Genomic DNA, 16,801 nt, shown 5'->3' on the forward strand with positions numbered 1-16,801 from the left:
TATAGGTCTGACAACATTTTAATAAATTAGAATTGGACTTAATCTGTGACTTCCTGTTCACACTGAAGGCTGCTGGAAACGGCTGTAGACTGTCCAACTCCGTTTCACAACGTTGAATAAAACATATCATATATGTCGTTTTGGGAGTCACTGGCAATCAGCCTAGTGTGTCGTCTAGGTATGAGGACATGTTGAACTTAAAGGGCCACACCAGTGTGTTTTCAATCCTTAATTACAAATCATTTTGCAACCCCCCAAGATGCTTATACAGTTTTTCTACTGTTTAAGGCAGCCATTTATTTCCATTCATGATCATAAAAAGTAGTGGACACTTGAAAAAAGCTAAAACACAATAGCATCTTTGCAAAATGAGTATTGTGATGTTAATTTATTTATAGTAAACAGGCTAAATCATGTAAAACCACTGCTATGTTCCTTTAATGAGTATCATTCCAATTCAAATAGATTTTTGAGTAAAGTTTTCCCGCACAATGCCTTATTTGTGATTTCAAGTAGTGGTTTTGTGCAATTGCTCGAATGATTTTAGACAATCATCTGAAAAAAAGTATGTGATGGTTTTTCATCTACATTTCAAGAATAGGCAAAATAGAATATCATTAACAGCTGTGCCAGATATTGTTTGTATAACAGATTTTTCCTTTAAAAAAAAAAAAAAAACACGAACACACAGTGAAGAATTTATTTGCATTTTGTACTAAGAAACTTCTCACCAAAAGAGAGAATGTGAAAAATAAATACAGAGAGAACAGCAGAACCAGTAGAATTTGAAGTTATAAAAATAAGTCAATGAAATCTATTTCTTTTTACATATCTGTAGACACTTTTTGTTGTGAGAATGATAAACTAAAAAAAACACTAGTGACACTGTAGTACACATTCCCAACAGCTAAAATATGAAAATGTCATGTGATTTATGTTCCTGTTTCCAAAAAAAGCAAAATACACCAACAAATGTAAACATAACAGATAATTCAAACTGTATCTGAATAATTACAACATTCATTTGACAGACCTTCTTCAAGCAGGGAACATAGCAGAGGACTGTTAGAACAGGGCTGGGTTCATTTACTCCCAACTCAATCAGAAGGGAGAAGTGAATTTTCCTTCAAATTAAAGTATTGAACTTTTTGGCCATAGTCAATATTTGAGAATAATTTCTAATTCTTTTTTTACTGATGATTTAAATTTAACAACCCAGCCATGTCTGTTTTTTTCCTCAAAAATAAGAGTAAACAGAACATTTAACAGATGGTACAGAAAACCACATAGCATATAAACTGTGTTTCTAACACAATCTATTATCATTTTTTTTGCCTCTTTCTCACTTTGCATTAACACACATCATTGATCCCAACTGTATTCATATTTATTTTACTTCTGAGAGCCATAATGTCTTTGCGGTTGCACTTTTAAACATTCAAAAACTATTTTAGTAAACATTCTTTATTATTTGTGTTAGTTTCGATAAAATACAATTAACAAAGATGCACATTAACGTGTGAAGTGAGATTTTCTTTTTGGACACTTAAAATCTTACCCCTCAAATCTTAACTCATGAACAGATACTGTATGTGAGAGGCACAGTAAGTTCTATCAATACAGCAGCAAGCCTCCTAAATACCGGAAACTAAACTCTAAAATCATACATTTCATTCTCTAAAATAGTTTTTTTCCCCCACAAGTAATTGGAAAAATACAGAAAATTCAATAATCTTTGAATCATAAAAACAAACACAAAAATATAAATAATCTCTTAGTTTTCTTAACTCTTAATCGTTTTTTTGTGTATGAATCAAAAACAGCTACAATCACATCCAAAGATCTCTCCTCTGCAGTTATGTGTCATTACCGTGTAATATGTCAACAACCAGCGTGAAATATGTCCAAATACTGCAGAATACATTACACAAACACTAAACCAAACAACCTCTAACATAGAAAATCCCTCCTTATAACAGCACTAAAAACAAAGCTCCAGCAAATAAAAACAAACGCTGCAAAATCAGAGAAGTTTGCCAATTTACCAAGAACCAGCGATTCTTTGAGTGTCTCACTTTTCTTTTCTAAAATGAAGTGTGTCGGAGTTAAAAGTATCCGTTCAGACTTTAAGGCCATAACGCTTTTGTGCAATTGGAAATTCACACTCCAAAATTTACATCAGGCTGATTAAAGGAACACACCGACTTATTGGGACTTTAGCTTATTCACCGTATCCCCTAGAGATAGATAAGTCCATACATTCTCATCTCCGTGCGTGCTGTAACTCCGTCCGAAGGCTCCACCGGTAGCTTAGCCTAGCACGGATCCAACTAGCCTACTACTCCGAATAAATAACGCCAACATGTTCCTGTTTACATGTTGTGATTTGTATAGTCACAGCGTGTACAAATAACAAGGTCACATGAGACACAGCCATCTTCTAACCGTATATAAACTGGGAACTGTATTCTCAGAAAGGCGAAGCAGTGCTACTTCTGCTACTTGGGCGGAGTGATATGCTTTGCAGCACCTGAGAAGCCCCGAGCAGAGAGGAGCAGTGCTTCACCTTTCTGAGAATATAGTTCCCAGTTTATATAGGGTTAGAAGATGACTGTGTCTCATGTGACCTTGTTATTTGTACACGCTGTGACTATACAAATCACAACATGTAAATAGGAAAATGTTGGCGTTATTTTGTCACTTATTCGGAGCAGTTGGCTAGTTGGAACCAATTATCTTCAGGATCCGTGCTAGGCTAAGCTACGGGTGGAACTATCGGACAGAGTTACAACACAACAGCTGAGAATGGTATGTATGGACTTACCTAACTCTGGGGGTTACGGTGAATAAGCTCAGCGCCGTCAATAAGTAAACCTCATTTTAACAGCAACTACAGGAACACATTAATATAGTACAACGCACCTTTATTCAAATCCTAATCACGTAACTATAAGTTTATACATTTAAGTCACTAGTTTTCTTTTATGTCTGTCAGCATCTGTCTGCACAAAACTTCTGTACATTAACTTTCTTTGGCAAACAAGGCGAATATGATTGTATGTAATATTCTATGTAATAGAAAAGAAGAGAGGTGATGTTCAACATGTCAAAAGAGGCATTTGACTTCAGTGTTGGAAGGTGCAACCATGTGTCATACTGACAATGGGCCTGAGTCCACCAGGAGCTTCTCTCTCCATTGCTCTTTGGGATTTGTAATTCCTAATTATAGAGAATATATAGAGAATATACTGTAGATCAGTATACCTCACGTAGATTTGGTAAAATATCATGTTTTTTAGTTTAAAATTCAAATCCGTTTCTCAAACTGTCTGTGAGTGACCCCAAAGCCTAATAGTGAGGAGCATAGATATGTTATTTTGAATTTTAAATAAGCTTGTATGTACATTTAAACATTATTATTCGTTTTTCAGCAATGCAGCCGACTGTTTTGCGACACTGTCTCTAATTTACATCACACATGATCAGTGTGACATTTAAAAAAAATACGGAGGAATAAAGTTTACGGTTACTGTCCACTGACAAGATGGATTGATGGCTCTCCTACTATCTCAGCATAAGCAGCACCGTTCTTTCCGTTGAGATGGCAACAGAGACAATGAGTGAGAAAGTTAAAAACTGCCATAGTTTGCCTTGCCTTAAAACATTTGTTAGACAAGCAATCAAAAATTAATCAATTGTAATATTACAATTGCAATATATACCTATTACCAGACCCAAACGGAATCTGCTTTTTTTTTTTTTTTTTTTTTTACAGTTTTCAGCGGTGATCCAGAATGAAAATGTGCAGAATTTAGCAGACTGTTTATCTGCAGGGGGTGGAGATGTGTTAACATTCTGAGTTGTATTTTATCTTTTTAAAAATGTGTAATTCGGTGGAATTCTGTGTCCACAAATTCAGGTTAACTAGTAATGTCTAACCTATTATTTTTTAAAAAGTAACCTTCCCAACACTGAGCATTGATGCAGCTACTGCACTGTCAGTGTAAAGAATGTGTGGAGTGTGAGGGTTTACACTTTGGAGACATTGTTTGTTTGATGATCGTCATCTTCGTCGTCGATGCTCAGGTCCAACTTCAGGTTGTCCAGAGTCTGACGGATCGTCAGAGTCTCCTTACGCCTGTTAGAGAGACGTGACAGAGAGACACACAGGGTTATTTTGTGCCATGAAAATAATGCAACTGTGACAGACATGTGTTTGTGCCTTTAATGTAGTGGCAACTAATCTGCATGTTTCTTTATGCCATGGCTACAGACAAATGTCACCCCCCCTCTCTCTCTCCTCCCTTTCATGTCTTCAGCTGATCTATCAAATAAAGGCCAAAAAAAGCCCCAAAAAATAATCTAAAACAATCACATCGGTTGGCAGGTGACGTCAACTACTCGTAACCACAGCAACCAAATTGATGCCAAATGATGCGTCATTGAGAGAAAATCTATCCACAACAAAGCCATCGTTCAAGTATTTCTACTTTTACAACTGTAGAGGGTGAGTGTTAAATTCCCCTTCTGATTTCTGACCTGTCCATTTGTGTGTGTGTGTGTGTGTGTGTGTGTGTGTGTGTCTGTGTATAAAGCCAGCCTACACATGATCCACGGCCAAACTGTGAGGTAGGGCGCGACATAGTGAGGCAAAGCGCAGTGCAGGTATACGTCATCATTGCTTCTGGAATTGGTTGGTTGCGCCGTGAAAAGGTCAGCGGCAACGAGGTCAAAGTTTAAATAATTTGAACTTTGAGCGCAGCGCTCGCCGGCAGTGCCTAGTTGGGCACCACTGCTCTCCCCATAGGGAAACAATAAAACGGCCAGCGCAGAGCGGTTTTTACCACGGATCATGTGCAGGCGGCTTTAGAATACATACTTTGTCTGAAGGTGTTGGTCGAGCAGCTGCCTCTGCAGCCGGCTGTTGGTCTCCCTCTCCTCGGCCAGCTCTCTCTGGGTGTGGCGGTACTGCGCCTCCCTCCTGCTCGTCTCCTCCTCCGCCTCGTTCAGCTGGCGCTTCAGAGAGCGCATCCTCTGGGTCATCTGGAGGACCAATCACAGAGCTACGCTTAGTATGGACAGACAGGACTGGGCGGACATGTTAACAGTAACATCTGAGACACAAAAACACACGCATCAACAAACATGTCCTTGACTATTGGTTGTTGCTGTTCATTGTCATCAGTGTATTCAATGTGAGCTGTGTGGTAATAGAGCTCAACAGTGACCGCCCACTTTTTGAACGGCTAGGCAGTCCTTCCAGAAAAATGCGCAGTTTTTTTGTGATTGCTGAAGGCAAAAATCTTGATTATGCGGCACGTTTCCTTAAAAAATGCGATGGAATATGCTGGATATTTATGCAATTTTATGCGATGAAATTGCGGGAACTTGCAAAAATTGCGGCAACTTGCAAAAACTGCGGTTTAATCATGGCTTCATCGCGGGGTTTGCAGCTTTTCGATGATGTTCACGTCGCGTAATTACGTCACTTCGTTACGTTCCCATGGCAACAGGGGAAAATGGCTGCTCTTGTGTGAAGTAAACGCAAGATATATGTGACTTTTTTGCAACAAAAATGCGGGGATTATAAAATCATGCAAACCCAGCATATTTATGCAGCGAAAGTGCGGCGTATTTGAAAAAATGCGGCCCCCGCATAAATATGCGGACTTTGGCTGATTATGCATTGAATTATGCGATCGCATAATCAAGTTTTTCTGGAGGGACTGGCTAGGATAGAAGACAGTCGATGAGGATAACTACACAATGATTATTGCTTCATTATATTTCATATCACACAATATCTGTTTTCCTGTAACTTCCGTGAGCAAAAAGTAAAAAAATAAATAAAAAATATGCGGTGACGATGATGTCATCACCGCAGTAGTGGCAGGTCATCGCCGGTATTGCGGTGATGCGGTTATCGTCACAGCCCTAGTAGAGACGATTGCTAGGTGATAGCAACAAATACAGCATGGTCAGACCCCGCACGTAGCTGTCCGTTCTATTTGCCTCGGAAAAATAAACTTGACAAAGTTACAGTTTTACCATGAGTTGTACAAAAAAAAACTGCGAGTGCATTGGAAAATACTTTTCTTCTTAAAAGGTGCTGTAGGTAGGATTGTGAATAAAACATTTGGAGCTGTAGCCGGGGACGCCCAGGCCTAACGACGCCTCTGTAGTGTAGTACTTCTCCATGAGACCGAATGAAAGATGTTTTTCTTAAAACAAGGTTGATTTCTTTCAGACGTGTGGCTTCAACAGGAGCAGAAACCTTCGTTTCACAATTTCACAGCTCGGGGTCAGTCTACCTCGCATGGTTTAGACATTATGGCTAATAATCAAAATCCTTTTGGAGAAAATTAATGTCTTTTTTTTTTTTACCTCCAGAACCACACTGTTAAAGCTCTATGCCTGAAAACCAATTTCCGTCAAGGGTTTTAACCCTCTGATGCATGAATAATGAAAGCCTGAGTCAAAAAAAAAGTTTACTCTTTTTCAGAAAGTTAAAGACATGTCCACTACACTGGACTACATGCGCATACACACTCAACATAAACAGTATAAACTTAATGGAAGAATGAATCAAATTGAGTTTTATCATAAATCTACTTATTTGAAATAACATTTTCAAAACTAAAAGAATAATATTGTTCCTTAGGTATTCCTGCATATCATCTTTTTTTTACCCCTAGGGTTCTCCTGGTATAGAAGGATTGGCAGGATATTCCAGCAGTGGTCAACAAGTGTGATCACCATCTTGGATTCAGAGGAGGTTCTCTTGTAGTTACAACAACTAACCACTGAATAAACCTCAATGGAGGGGGGCAGCAGAGATCATTCTAACGGCTGATATGCAATTCCACCATAGAAACTATTGCATTTCGGAGAAAATTACTTTTAAACAGCTGTCTATTGTAGTGACCGCTATGCGCCAGAGGGTTAATAAAGTTGTAACATTTCAAAAGGAAAATGTCGGAGAAGTCCAAGAGAACTGTGTCCAAAAGAGTTACGCAAACTGAATGTTCAAGAAAAGCCCTAAAAGACATTTTCTGATATGATGGACGATTTCTAAAAAGTCCATCAACAAACCAAACTGCAAATATCCAAAACAAGGGAATGTCCTGAATAGAAAAAAATCTAAATCAAAAAGAGCTCTAAGTGAAACTTTATCGATATTTACAGTCTCAAAAATTGGTCGGCATGATTCATTTCAAAGCAATACATCAATAAAAGAGGTTATCATCTAATATCTTTACACGTCAAATATGTCCAAAACTAGGATAATACAAGCACAGCAGTTTTCTTCCTGTGGCCAGGATTTATATTTGATTCATTTTTATCCATGCCACTTCAAATATTTGAGAAGAAAAAAAAGAAGCTTTATTAAAATTAAAATGTTAAGAGTTTCCTGGCCGGAGCAGGCAGCAGTAACACTGACTTACAGACAAATCTTAATTCCAGTAGTTTAAACACAAACCGATCAGTATGTTCTGCAATACTGTGTAATACATGTGGGTGTGTGTGCGTGTGTGTGTGTGTGTGTGTGTGTGTGTGTGTGTGTGTGTGTGTGTGTGTGTGTATGCGTGCATTACCAGGTCTTTCTGCTCTGTAGCTATCCGGTGTTCCTCTTCCATCTGATCGCTCAGCTCGTTGATCCTCCTCTCCAGTTTACTGATGGTGTTTGTCAGAACAGACTTGTTCCTGCACACAACACAAACACATTAGCACATACCTGTTTATCTGCACATTTCCACCTGATAAAGCAGCCATGCTGTTCATTTTGAAATTAAGGGCCCTATTTTAACGATCTAAGCGCACGGCGTGAAGCGCCTGCCGCAGGTGCGTTTAGGGCCTGTCCAAATCCACTTTTGCTAGTTAATCGGCGGAAAAAAGGGTCCGTGCTCCGGGCGCATGTTCAAAAGGGTTGTACTTAGTGTCTTCATTAAATCATAGGTGTGTTTTGGGCGTAACATGCAATAAACCAATCAGAGTGTCATCTCCCATTCCCTTTAAAAGCCAGGCGCGTTTGTATCTTGGCGCATTGCTATTATGATGGCGGATTTGCACCGTAATATTTTTATTTGTAATCTTTTGCATGTTTGTGTGCTGCTGCGCTTCCCTGTGTGTGTAACAAGCATGGTGTGGGCGCGCTGTGCATAAGCCTAGGCGCATTTTACTAATTTGCTGTTAAAATAACAATGAAATGCTGCGTTATTGACTTTAGACCAGGTTTTTGTTGGTCAATTGCGCGACCACTTTCCGCTGCCTCAAGATAGCAATACGCCAAGAATGCACCTGAACACACGCTATTTTAACGACGCGGGCGCTGGACGGGAAATTGACAACTGCGTCGGTCTTAAACTAACAAAGACACTTTGTGCCGGGTGCAAGATAGGGCCCCTAGTCGTCCAAAACCTTTTTATTTAAAGGTTTGATTAATCTGAAAACATTTTATTGAGCTATTTACCTACAAAATTGGCTTGTCATTATTTGAACATTTAAACCCACAGACAGGCCTAAAGGGTGACCAATAGCATTGATTTATGAAAACAAATAAAGATGACAAAATATGGACGACAGCGACGATTTAGTAGATATGTGATTTTAACATGAATTCAAAAGCTAAACTACAATAAATCCAATATATATATGCTATATTTATGCAATATATCACTTGGTTACCATGGTTTAACGTATGCACATCAGCACAGTATGGGAACATTTCCTGATACATCAGAAAGTGAAAGGCAGTTCAAAACAGAAGTGTGTAGAGTGTGTGTCCTACACTGTGTGTTTAAGCGGTTCCTGATTAAAAAGGGAGTGAAATGCAGAGACCACACAGTGACTACCCTCCCACAATATCACGGTACAAGCCGGTGCCGCTTTTTTGTAACATGTCGTCCCGTTTGTGCCTATGTCTGATACGTCGCGCTACACCTGCTGACGGTGGTAGAACAGAGGTTTGTTTAAAAAGGAGAATGTGACGGACCTCTCCTCTGTCCTCAGAGTGTTCTCCAGCTCTTTGACTCTGCTCTCCGCCCGGGAGATGACGTCCTCCTGAACTCTGGAGCTGTGAAGCTCCTCCACCTCCAGACGCAGCTCACGCAGCTACACACCGGGAGAGAGAGGGAGAGGGAGAAAGAGAGAGAGGGAGGGAGAGAGAGATTTATTAGAGATTAGCTATTACAAGCACTTTGCTTGATTTACGTTTGTTCATCTATTGTTGATTATTTACATACTGAAACTTCTAAAACCATGTTCTTGACTGTAAGTTCATTATAGCTTATCACAGCTATATCTGTGTACATAGCAGTACATTAATGTCAAAGATACACACTTAGAAGCAGTGTCTCCTATACACAGTTTGTCCACCAGAGGGGACTGACAAGTAGATTTTACAACAATAATAATAATAATAATAATAATAATAATAATAATAATAATAATCAAATGTATTACCAATTTAAGAATCCTGATTAAAAAAATGTTTATCTTTTCTGATTAAAAAAAACAAAAAAACTTAAATATCAGTATCTCAGTGTATCATATCAGAGAAATGGAGAGAGGTATTGAGAAAGAGGGCTTAACTGTGTTAAATGTAGGCTTAAATAACTGAACACACACAAACTCTCTCATTCATACACACACACACACACACACACACACACACACACACACACTCTACCTGTCTCTCCATGGTGGCCTTCTCAGTTTCCAGCTGGTCGTTGAGATCTTTCTCCTGAATCAGCTTCAGCTGCAGCTGCTCGGTCTGACAGAAACGCAGCACACACGTCTTAATAACTCTCCAAATAAAGTCACTCTAATTGATAGGATGGATGTTGACTTGACAGAAATGACAGATTTTTTTTTCAGTTAGTTCACTTCTTCCGGTTTCCAGTGTGTGTTTACCTGTTCGATGCTTCTCTTGTGTTTAGCGGCCCATCTCTGCTCGCTGTCATGCAGCTCCTCCAGATCACTCTCCAGGTCGATCATCTTCTCCTGAAGAAGAAGAAGAAGAGTTTAAAACTAATAATTCATCGTCCAAACAAGTAAACTAAACTTTTTGTTCAGGCAGCTACTGATCTGAGGTCAAATGTCTGTCATCAGCAGAACGCATTCAGGTTATTTAGAAATGGCACACATGAAGTATCTTCAGAAATTGCGGCATGATGAATATTTGGGATTATGGAATTAGCACGCTGATTGCTAAACAGGATTTGCATGATTAATACCTCATTAACCCCAAACTCTGATGGTTTGCATGACTGATTAATTCAAATGGACATCTCTGTTTGAATCATTAGGTCATCATGTATGCAAACACACTGTGGATACTGTTTAATCTGCAGCTGGAAATACAAAAGAGTTTACCTCAAGGAAGAAACATTCAGGAAATAAAAAAGGTGTGCTTTTATTAATGAAGTATCCCAAATCAAAAATACATTTTTATCTTCTAGATTATTTTTTTATTTCACTGTCAGCTTGGTGAGAAGTCTAAAAATCCCATACAGGTTGATACTAATATATACTTTTGTGTTGATGCTGCTCATACAGTAGCTGAGATTTATATTACAGTTGAATGTATTTAAAGAAAAAAGTCTGATATTATATATTCTTCATACAGTCAACAAATTGCATGAAGAGCCCAAACTATGAATGTATCAAGTATATAAAACCATAGACTAAAAGATAGACTGCTGTTCTGAAGCCTCGAGTTTGGTAATTTGGCAGTCGCAATATTTGGCATAAATCACACTTTATTATTATTATTAGTATTATTACTATTATTACCTGAGCCTGTTTGACTTGTTTGGCCAGGTCATCTTTGGCCTGGTTGGTGCTGTGCAGCTCCATGCGGAGGTCATCCACCATCCTCTCCGCCTGCTTACACTGCAGCTGGATCCTCTCTCTCAGCTGGATCTCCTCCTCCAGTGTCTGCTCCTTATCACTCAGCTTACCAGAGACCTGCGCACACACACACACACACACACACACACACACTGATCTGATCTGAAGAACTGATCAGGACTCACCCACACATCAGGTGGGAGTGTCACTTATGACCCATTTGTGTGACATCCTGTTGGGTTACTTAACCCCCCAATGTAGCACAAGTACTGTAGACTTTATATTTCACAATTATTGTTTCCCGCCAGATCGTTTATAGATCTTGACATTTCCGAGCGCACTTGAAGGCATCTACATTTCCCGGAGAAAGAGAAAAAGCGACTGTGCTTTGTTGTTGCATGGAAACAGTCAGCTGGTCCACAAACTCCGGGGCAGTTCAATGCTTGTGTTTGGTGTTTTAAAACTTTCTTGTGGCAGCGATAGAGGCAGTAATGTTTCCTGTTTTCTTGTTCGGGACTCTCACACCGACCTCAAAACACACCGACAAGTCTGATCGCCAGTTACATGATTGATAGTCTATATCGACGTTGTTTGTTCAGATGCCACTGGAAATTCCGCCGGATGTCCCTCATTTTCGTCTGGATGTCCGTTACCTTCCACTTTCTTTGTGTTGGCATTTTAAACTCCGGTGGATTTCTGAGGACTATGGTTAACTGCTCCTCAGATCTCTGCAGGGTAAATCCAGACAGCTAGCTAGACTATCTGTCCAATCTGAGTTTTCTGTTGCACGACTAAAACAACCTTTGAACGTACACACGTTCCACCAAAACAAGTTCCTTCCCGAGGCTATTTTGCAAAGCCACCGTACCTGTGGGCGCTTAGCGCTGCCCAAACGATTGCGATTGGTTTAAAGAGATGCCCACAATCCCGGAATGCTGTGTGCACTATTTTGAGAAATTCTATTATTTCTCAAAATAGAAAATCGAATGCCTACCTGACCAATATCCAAACACTTGAATATATTTGGATCCAGCCCTTTTTTAACGGTCTAATGTTGTTAGTGTGAAATGACTAGTATTGGATCAGTGAGCGTACCTCTCCCTGCAGTCTGCTGACGAGCAGCTGCAGTCTCTGCAGCTCCTGCTCCTTCTCCAGCAGAGCCTCCTCCAGCTCCTCCACCCGCAGCTGCCCGTCGTCCCGCAGCTTCTGCTGCAGGCTCAGCTCGGCTGTAGCCTGCGTGGACACCTGCAGGGCCTCCGCCAGCTGCAAACACACACACATATACATCTGTAGATACATACACACATCTGGGCTTACATGGCTTTACCAGGGCAGCTCCAAATAAGTGTCATATTAGCATCCTTTATAGGAGTGTCGTGATATTTAGGACTTTCATTAACCTCTTTTTGGTGACCAGAAGCAGTTTGGACTTAAGTACGGAAGCTGATAACCACCATGAATATTTATATTTGGAGTTCTAATTTTACAAACAAAAAAATTTTGCTGACACTATTATACTGCTAATTGTTTAAGGGGTATTGGTATATAACAAAACAAATCACTGCAAAAAATAAAAGAACATCGGCCTGGTGCTGGGCAATATATCGATATATATGTATATATATATGAGGCTAGATATCGTCTTAAATTTTGGATATCTTAATATTGCAGTATGACAAGTATGTGTTGTATTTTCCTGGTTTTAAAGGCTACATTACAGTAAAGTGATTTTATTTTCTTATTATATCATTATCAGTCATTATATCCAGGTTATTGATGATTATCTATCAAAATTCTCATTGTATAAATATTTTGTTAAAGCAACAATAGCCAACGCTACAATATTGAAATATGTGGTCAAAAATATTGCAATATTTGATTTTCTGCATATCGCCCAGCTCTACATCAGCCTTTTTAAAAAGTGTCCCCCAAGATGAGTTTGGTTTATAGTATCTGCTTATATAAATGAAACCATTTAAATACTTCAAATTTTGTTTATTAACAACAATTTTTTTTTTCTGTTCTGCAAGTTTAGATTTTTGTTAATTCACAGGAATCTTATGGTCACATTGTTTGTTTTCATCTGGATGTTTATGCTGACTTTTTGCATTATTAAATGTGTAAAGAAGAACAATAAGTCAGTGAAATCAGGATACCCCGAGGTTTCTCCAAGTTAAATTTAAGACATTTTAATACCACCTAGGATTAAATGTAATGCCAACTTTACTGCCATATAATGGAAAATCAGTATGGTTTTAGTAAATAAAATTTTCAAGACCCCGCAAGAACCCTGGTAATGAAACATGAATTTCTTTCTGTTAGAAGAATTAATTTTGTTTTTTTGTTTTTGTTTTATATCAAGAGTCCAATATGACAGATCATGGAAAGAAGGCAGTAAAATGGTACGGGTAATCAGAAGAATAGAGAGTGTGTTGATTTGGTACATCTCCAATAAGTTTGTTCCAATTAATCATAAGAGTAACCTAGAGACTCGTTTAGTCCAAGCACAGCAAGTATCTTCTCTCTGAGAAATTTTCTGAATATGGACACAGGTTTAAACAGACTTAGGAAAGTCTAGTGAGAGCGTCTCTGTACCTCTGTCTCCAGTCTGAGGATGGAGCTGTTGAGATCAGATGACCTCTTGTCTCTGGTGTCTCTGTCTATCTCCATCTCCTCCAGCTGTCTCTCTGCCAGCCACAACTTCTCCGACAGCGTCTTGGCGTGCTGCGTCTGCTTCTCCAGGTTCTCCTGAACACCACACACACACACACACACACACACACACACACACACACACACAGTTCAGAGCTCTGCTTCCTCATATAAATTGCGTGTCTTACTGTCAGACAGCTCTCACCTTCACATGAATGAACCAATAGTTTTAAAAAACAGTCCATGCTCACAAAGAATATCAGAGTAGGACGATATATATATATATATATTTATTAATTTCATATGTATTTTACAAAGTCTGTTCCCACGAGTCTATTACCGCAATTGCATTGCTCTTTTACCGTTGTGCGGCTTCCAGTGCAATTCATAAATTAGAGCCTACTTAAAAATAAGTTTTTCCTCACTGCTGTCGTACCAAATGCATGCTTTTGAGGGGAAATGTTGGGTCTTTTGTAAATTAAACATAAAGTGTGGTCTAGATCTACTCTATATGTAAAGTGTCCTGAGATAACTTCTGTTATGACATGACACTATAAATACAATTGAATTGACTTAATGGCATACTATGTAACTTTTCCCTCTTCGGTACAGGTTGTCTCATTGGAACTACAGCTCGCGCGTCCCGGCGCTTCGTAGTTCCAATGAGACAACTTGTAGGGGGACCGAAGAGGGAAAAGTTACATAGTATGCCTTTAATATAATTAATGAATTAAGATATAATTAAGATAATTTTGCAAGTCAAGAAAGTCTCAGTTTATTGTCTGACAAATGTACTTTTGTAAAGCTAAAAGCAGGTGTGTTTTTCTAAGCTGTAGGTTTTGGAGATACATGGCTTTTACAGAACAGTGAAAATATGTTTCTGCATCTGCGGTAACCTTCAAAAACCAGGCAACATGTTTTTTTTTTGTTTTTTTTTTGTTTTTTTTTGTCTAATGTCCCTAGTGCAACAGACTGCAGTTGCAGGTTTTTGGTTATTGTGTGACAGTGGATGAGAGGAAATGTGGGAGAAGAGAGCGTTTTTTTTAGAAGCTGCTGTTTACCTCAGTGTCCTGGATCTTGTTTTTGAGGGACTGCTGAAGATAATTGAAGGCGTACTCCTGAGTGTTGGCCTCCACCATCATGTCCCGGGCCTGCTTCACCTCAATCTGCACAAGAAAAGAGTCAGTCATGCAAACACATGGATAACAAGAGTATCATTCTATCCATGAATCCATCCATCCACCCATCTGCTCACACCTCCATCTCTCGGTATCTCTCGCCCATGGATTGGTTCTCTCTCTCCATCTCTATCATCTGCTCTCTCATCTTTTTCATCTCGTTGGTCAGCTGAGTGTTGGTCCTCAGTAGGTCCTCGTTGTTCACCAGCAGGCCGCGCATCTCAAACCTTCACACAGAGACAGTTATCAGACTGTGATGTGTCAAACTCTAGCTTTACACGGATGGGCCGCTGACATTGCACGCTTAACGTATGCAGAGCGGATGTTCCAACACCAGCTTCATAATATATATATATACACACACACACACACACAGTGGCACTCATAAGTTTATGAACCCATGCTAAAGTTGACTAAAAAGAGGAATAAAAAAAATCATCTTTTGGAAATTGATCTTAATGCCTTAATTAAAAAAATGAGGAAAAATCCAACCTTTAAGGACACCAATTTTCTTTGTGAATGAATAATGTATCGTAAATAAATAAATGTTCTACCTTAAAATACAGGGGGCATAAATAAGTACACCCCTATGTTAAATTCCCATAGAGGCAGGCAGATTTTTATTTTTAAAGGCCAGTTATTTCATGGATCCAGGATACTATGCATCCTGATAAAGTTTCCTTGGCCTTTGGAATTAAAATAGCCCATTGGCATGGTTTTATTTCAGTTAACCTAATAGCTGGTTTGTTGGCTTGGTACCCCATGCCAATCTCTAGGTATGGTGAAGGGTATGTGATGATGTGGGGCTATTTCAATTCCAAAGGCCAGAAATGGATCATAAAGTGTCTATAATTCTTTTAAATTAAACTACCGATAAGCCGACAGCTGACAGTAGATTGAACTTTCACAGCGCTGTGTTTGTGACGGCTCCACAAACTGAAGAAACAACAACAATCCCAAAGCAAAAGCTCTCCGTCTCGCCTGTGACTCACACACTTCTGCACACACAGGTGTAGCCAGTTAAAAGACACATTCCGCGGCACATCCGCTCTGCGATCGATCCGCATATGTTATACGTTCAATGTAGCCAAAGCACTAGATGACAGAGAGGAGTGAAGCCAAGGAACGACAGGAGTTTAAGGGTGACTTAAAGGAGACATATTATGCTCATTTTCAGGTCCGTACTTGTATTTTGGGTTTCTACACAACAGAGTTACTGCTGTAACTTTTTATAAGTTTTTTTAACATGAATCCAATGTTGAAGACCCTTATACCAGAACACCATTATTTTCTCATACTGTCTGTCTGAATATACCTGTATTCACCCTCTGTCTGAAATGCTCTGTTTTAGTGCTCTTTAAGCCCCCCTCCCATAAAGACCAGTCTGGCTTGCAAGAAAAATATGGCGCATTTTGCAAAGGCAGTTCTCTAGCCGTGGGTGGAGATACTCAGATAGGGGGTGATATATTCTAATGAGCCTGCATGTGAAATAGGAAGTGAAGCCAAATCTGAATGGCTTGTTGAATCCCATGTTTGTTTGTTTTTTATTTCAGCCCACAAAAACTGACTTGATAGTCTTATTTAGAAGTTTGTGGGTTGGTAGGTACTCTACATACCCAAATATATGTACACAATCAATGGAAAAGTGCAGTTTGCTTTGCATAATATGTCCCCTTTAAAACCTGCTGTGAATCCTGTTCTCACCGTGCTGCAGTGAAGTAGAGGTAAACTGAGGGTGTGGTCAGTATACTGTGACATCACTTGGACGTGTGGTTGCAAGTGCAAAAAGACTTTAAATTCCAATAAGAAAAGGCCAGTCAAACAATGATTTTCAGCTCAGTGTTAAGTTAAAAAAAACTTACATTTGAAGAATGCTAGACAATTTGTTTAAGCAGTATTTAAGCTGAAAAGCATCATTGTACCAACCTCTTCTGGTTAAAGGTTTCCAATCTGTCACACAACCACACACACACACACACACACACACACACACACACACACACACACACACACACACCAGTGATGTCACACTGTACCGACCAAACCTTGAGTCCATCTTACATTACTGCAAGGACGCGACAAAGCTTCAAACACAAGTTGCTCAGGTACTCTTTAAAGAC

The 16,801-nt window shown here is 39.3% G+C and overlaps 1 protein-coding gene across 1 annotated transcript in view; it reads right to left on the minus strand.

Moving 5' to 3' along the window:
- Positions 1 to 3,036: 3,036 nt before the first annotated feature.
- Positions 3,037 to 16,801, minus strand: part of LOC116034797 (cingulin-like protein 1) — a 78,726-nt gene continuing 64,961 nt past the window's right edge. The window contains exons 13-23 of the mRNA XM_031277539.2: positions 14,761 to 14,908; positions 14,565 to 14,669; positions 13,447 to 13,599; positions 11,947 to 12,114; positions 10,795 to 10,968; positions 9,913 to 10,002; positions 9,689 to 9,772; positions 8,993 to 9,111; positions 7,596 to 7,704; positions 4,880 to 5,043; positions 3,037 to 4,138 (exon numbers count right to left, since the gene is read on the minus strand). Of these exons, the coding sequence (XP_031133399.1) occupies positions 4,030 to 4,138; positions 4,880 to 5,043; positions 7,596 to 7,704; positions 8,993 to 9,111; positions 9,689 to 9,772; positions 9,913 to 10,002; positions 10,795 to 10,968; positions 11,947 to 12,114; positions 13,447 to 13,599; positions 14,565 to 14,669; positions 14,761 to 14,908 (1,423 nt within the window). The 3' untranslated portion in view covers positions 3,037 to 4,029. The remainder of the gene's footprint in view (positions 4,139 to 4,879; positions 5,044 to 7,595; positions 7,705 to 8,992; positions 9,112 to 9,688; positions 9,773 to 9,912; positions 10,003 to 10,794; positions 10,969 to 11,946; positions 12,115 to 13,446; positions 13,600 to 14,564; positions 14,670 to 14,760; positions 14,909 to 16,801) is intronic.

This window comes from Sander lucioperca, chromosome 14, assembly GCF_008315115.2.
Source record: "Sander lucioperca isolate FBNREF2018 chromosome 14, SLUC_FBN_1.2, whole genome shotgun sequence".
Taxonomy (NCBI): domain Eukaryota; kingdom Metazoa; phylum Chordata; class Actinopteri; order Perciformes; family Percidae; genus Sander; species Sander lucioperca.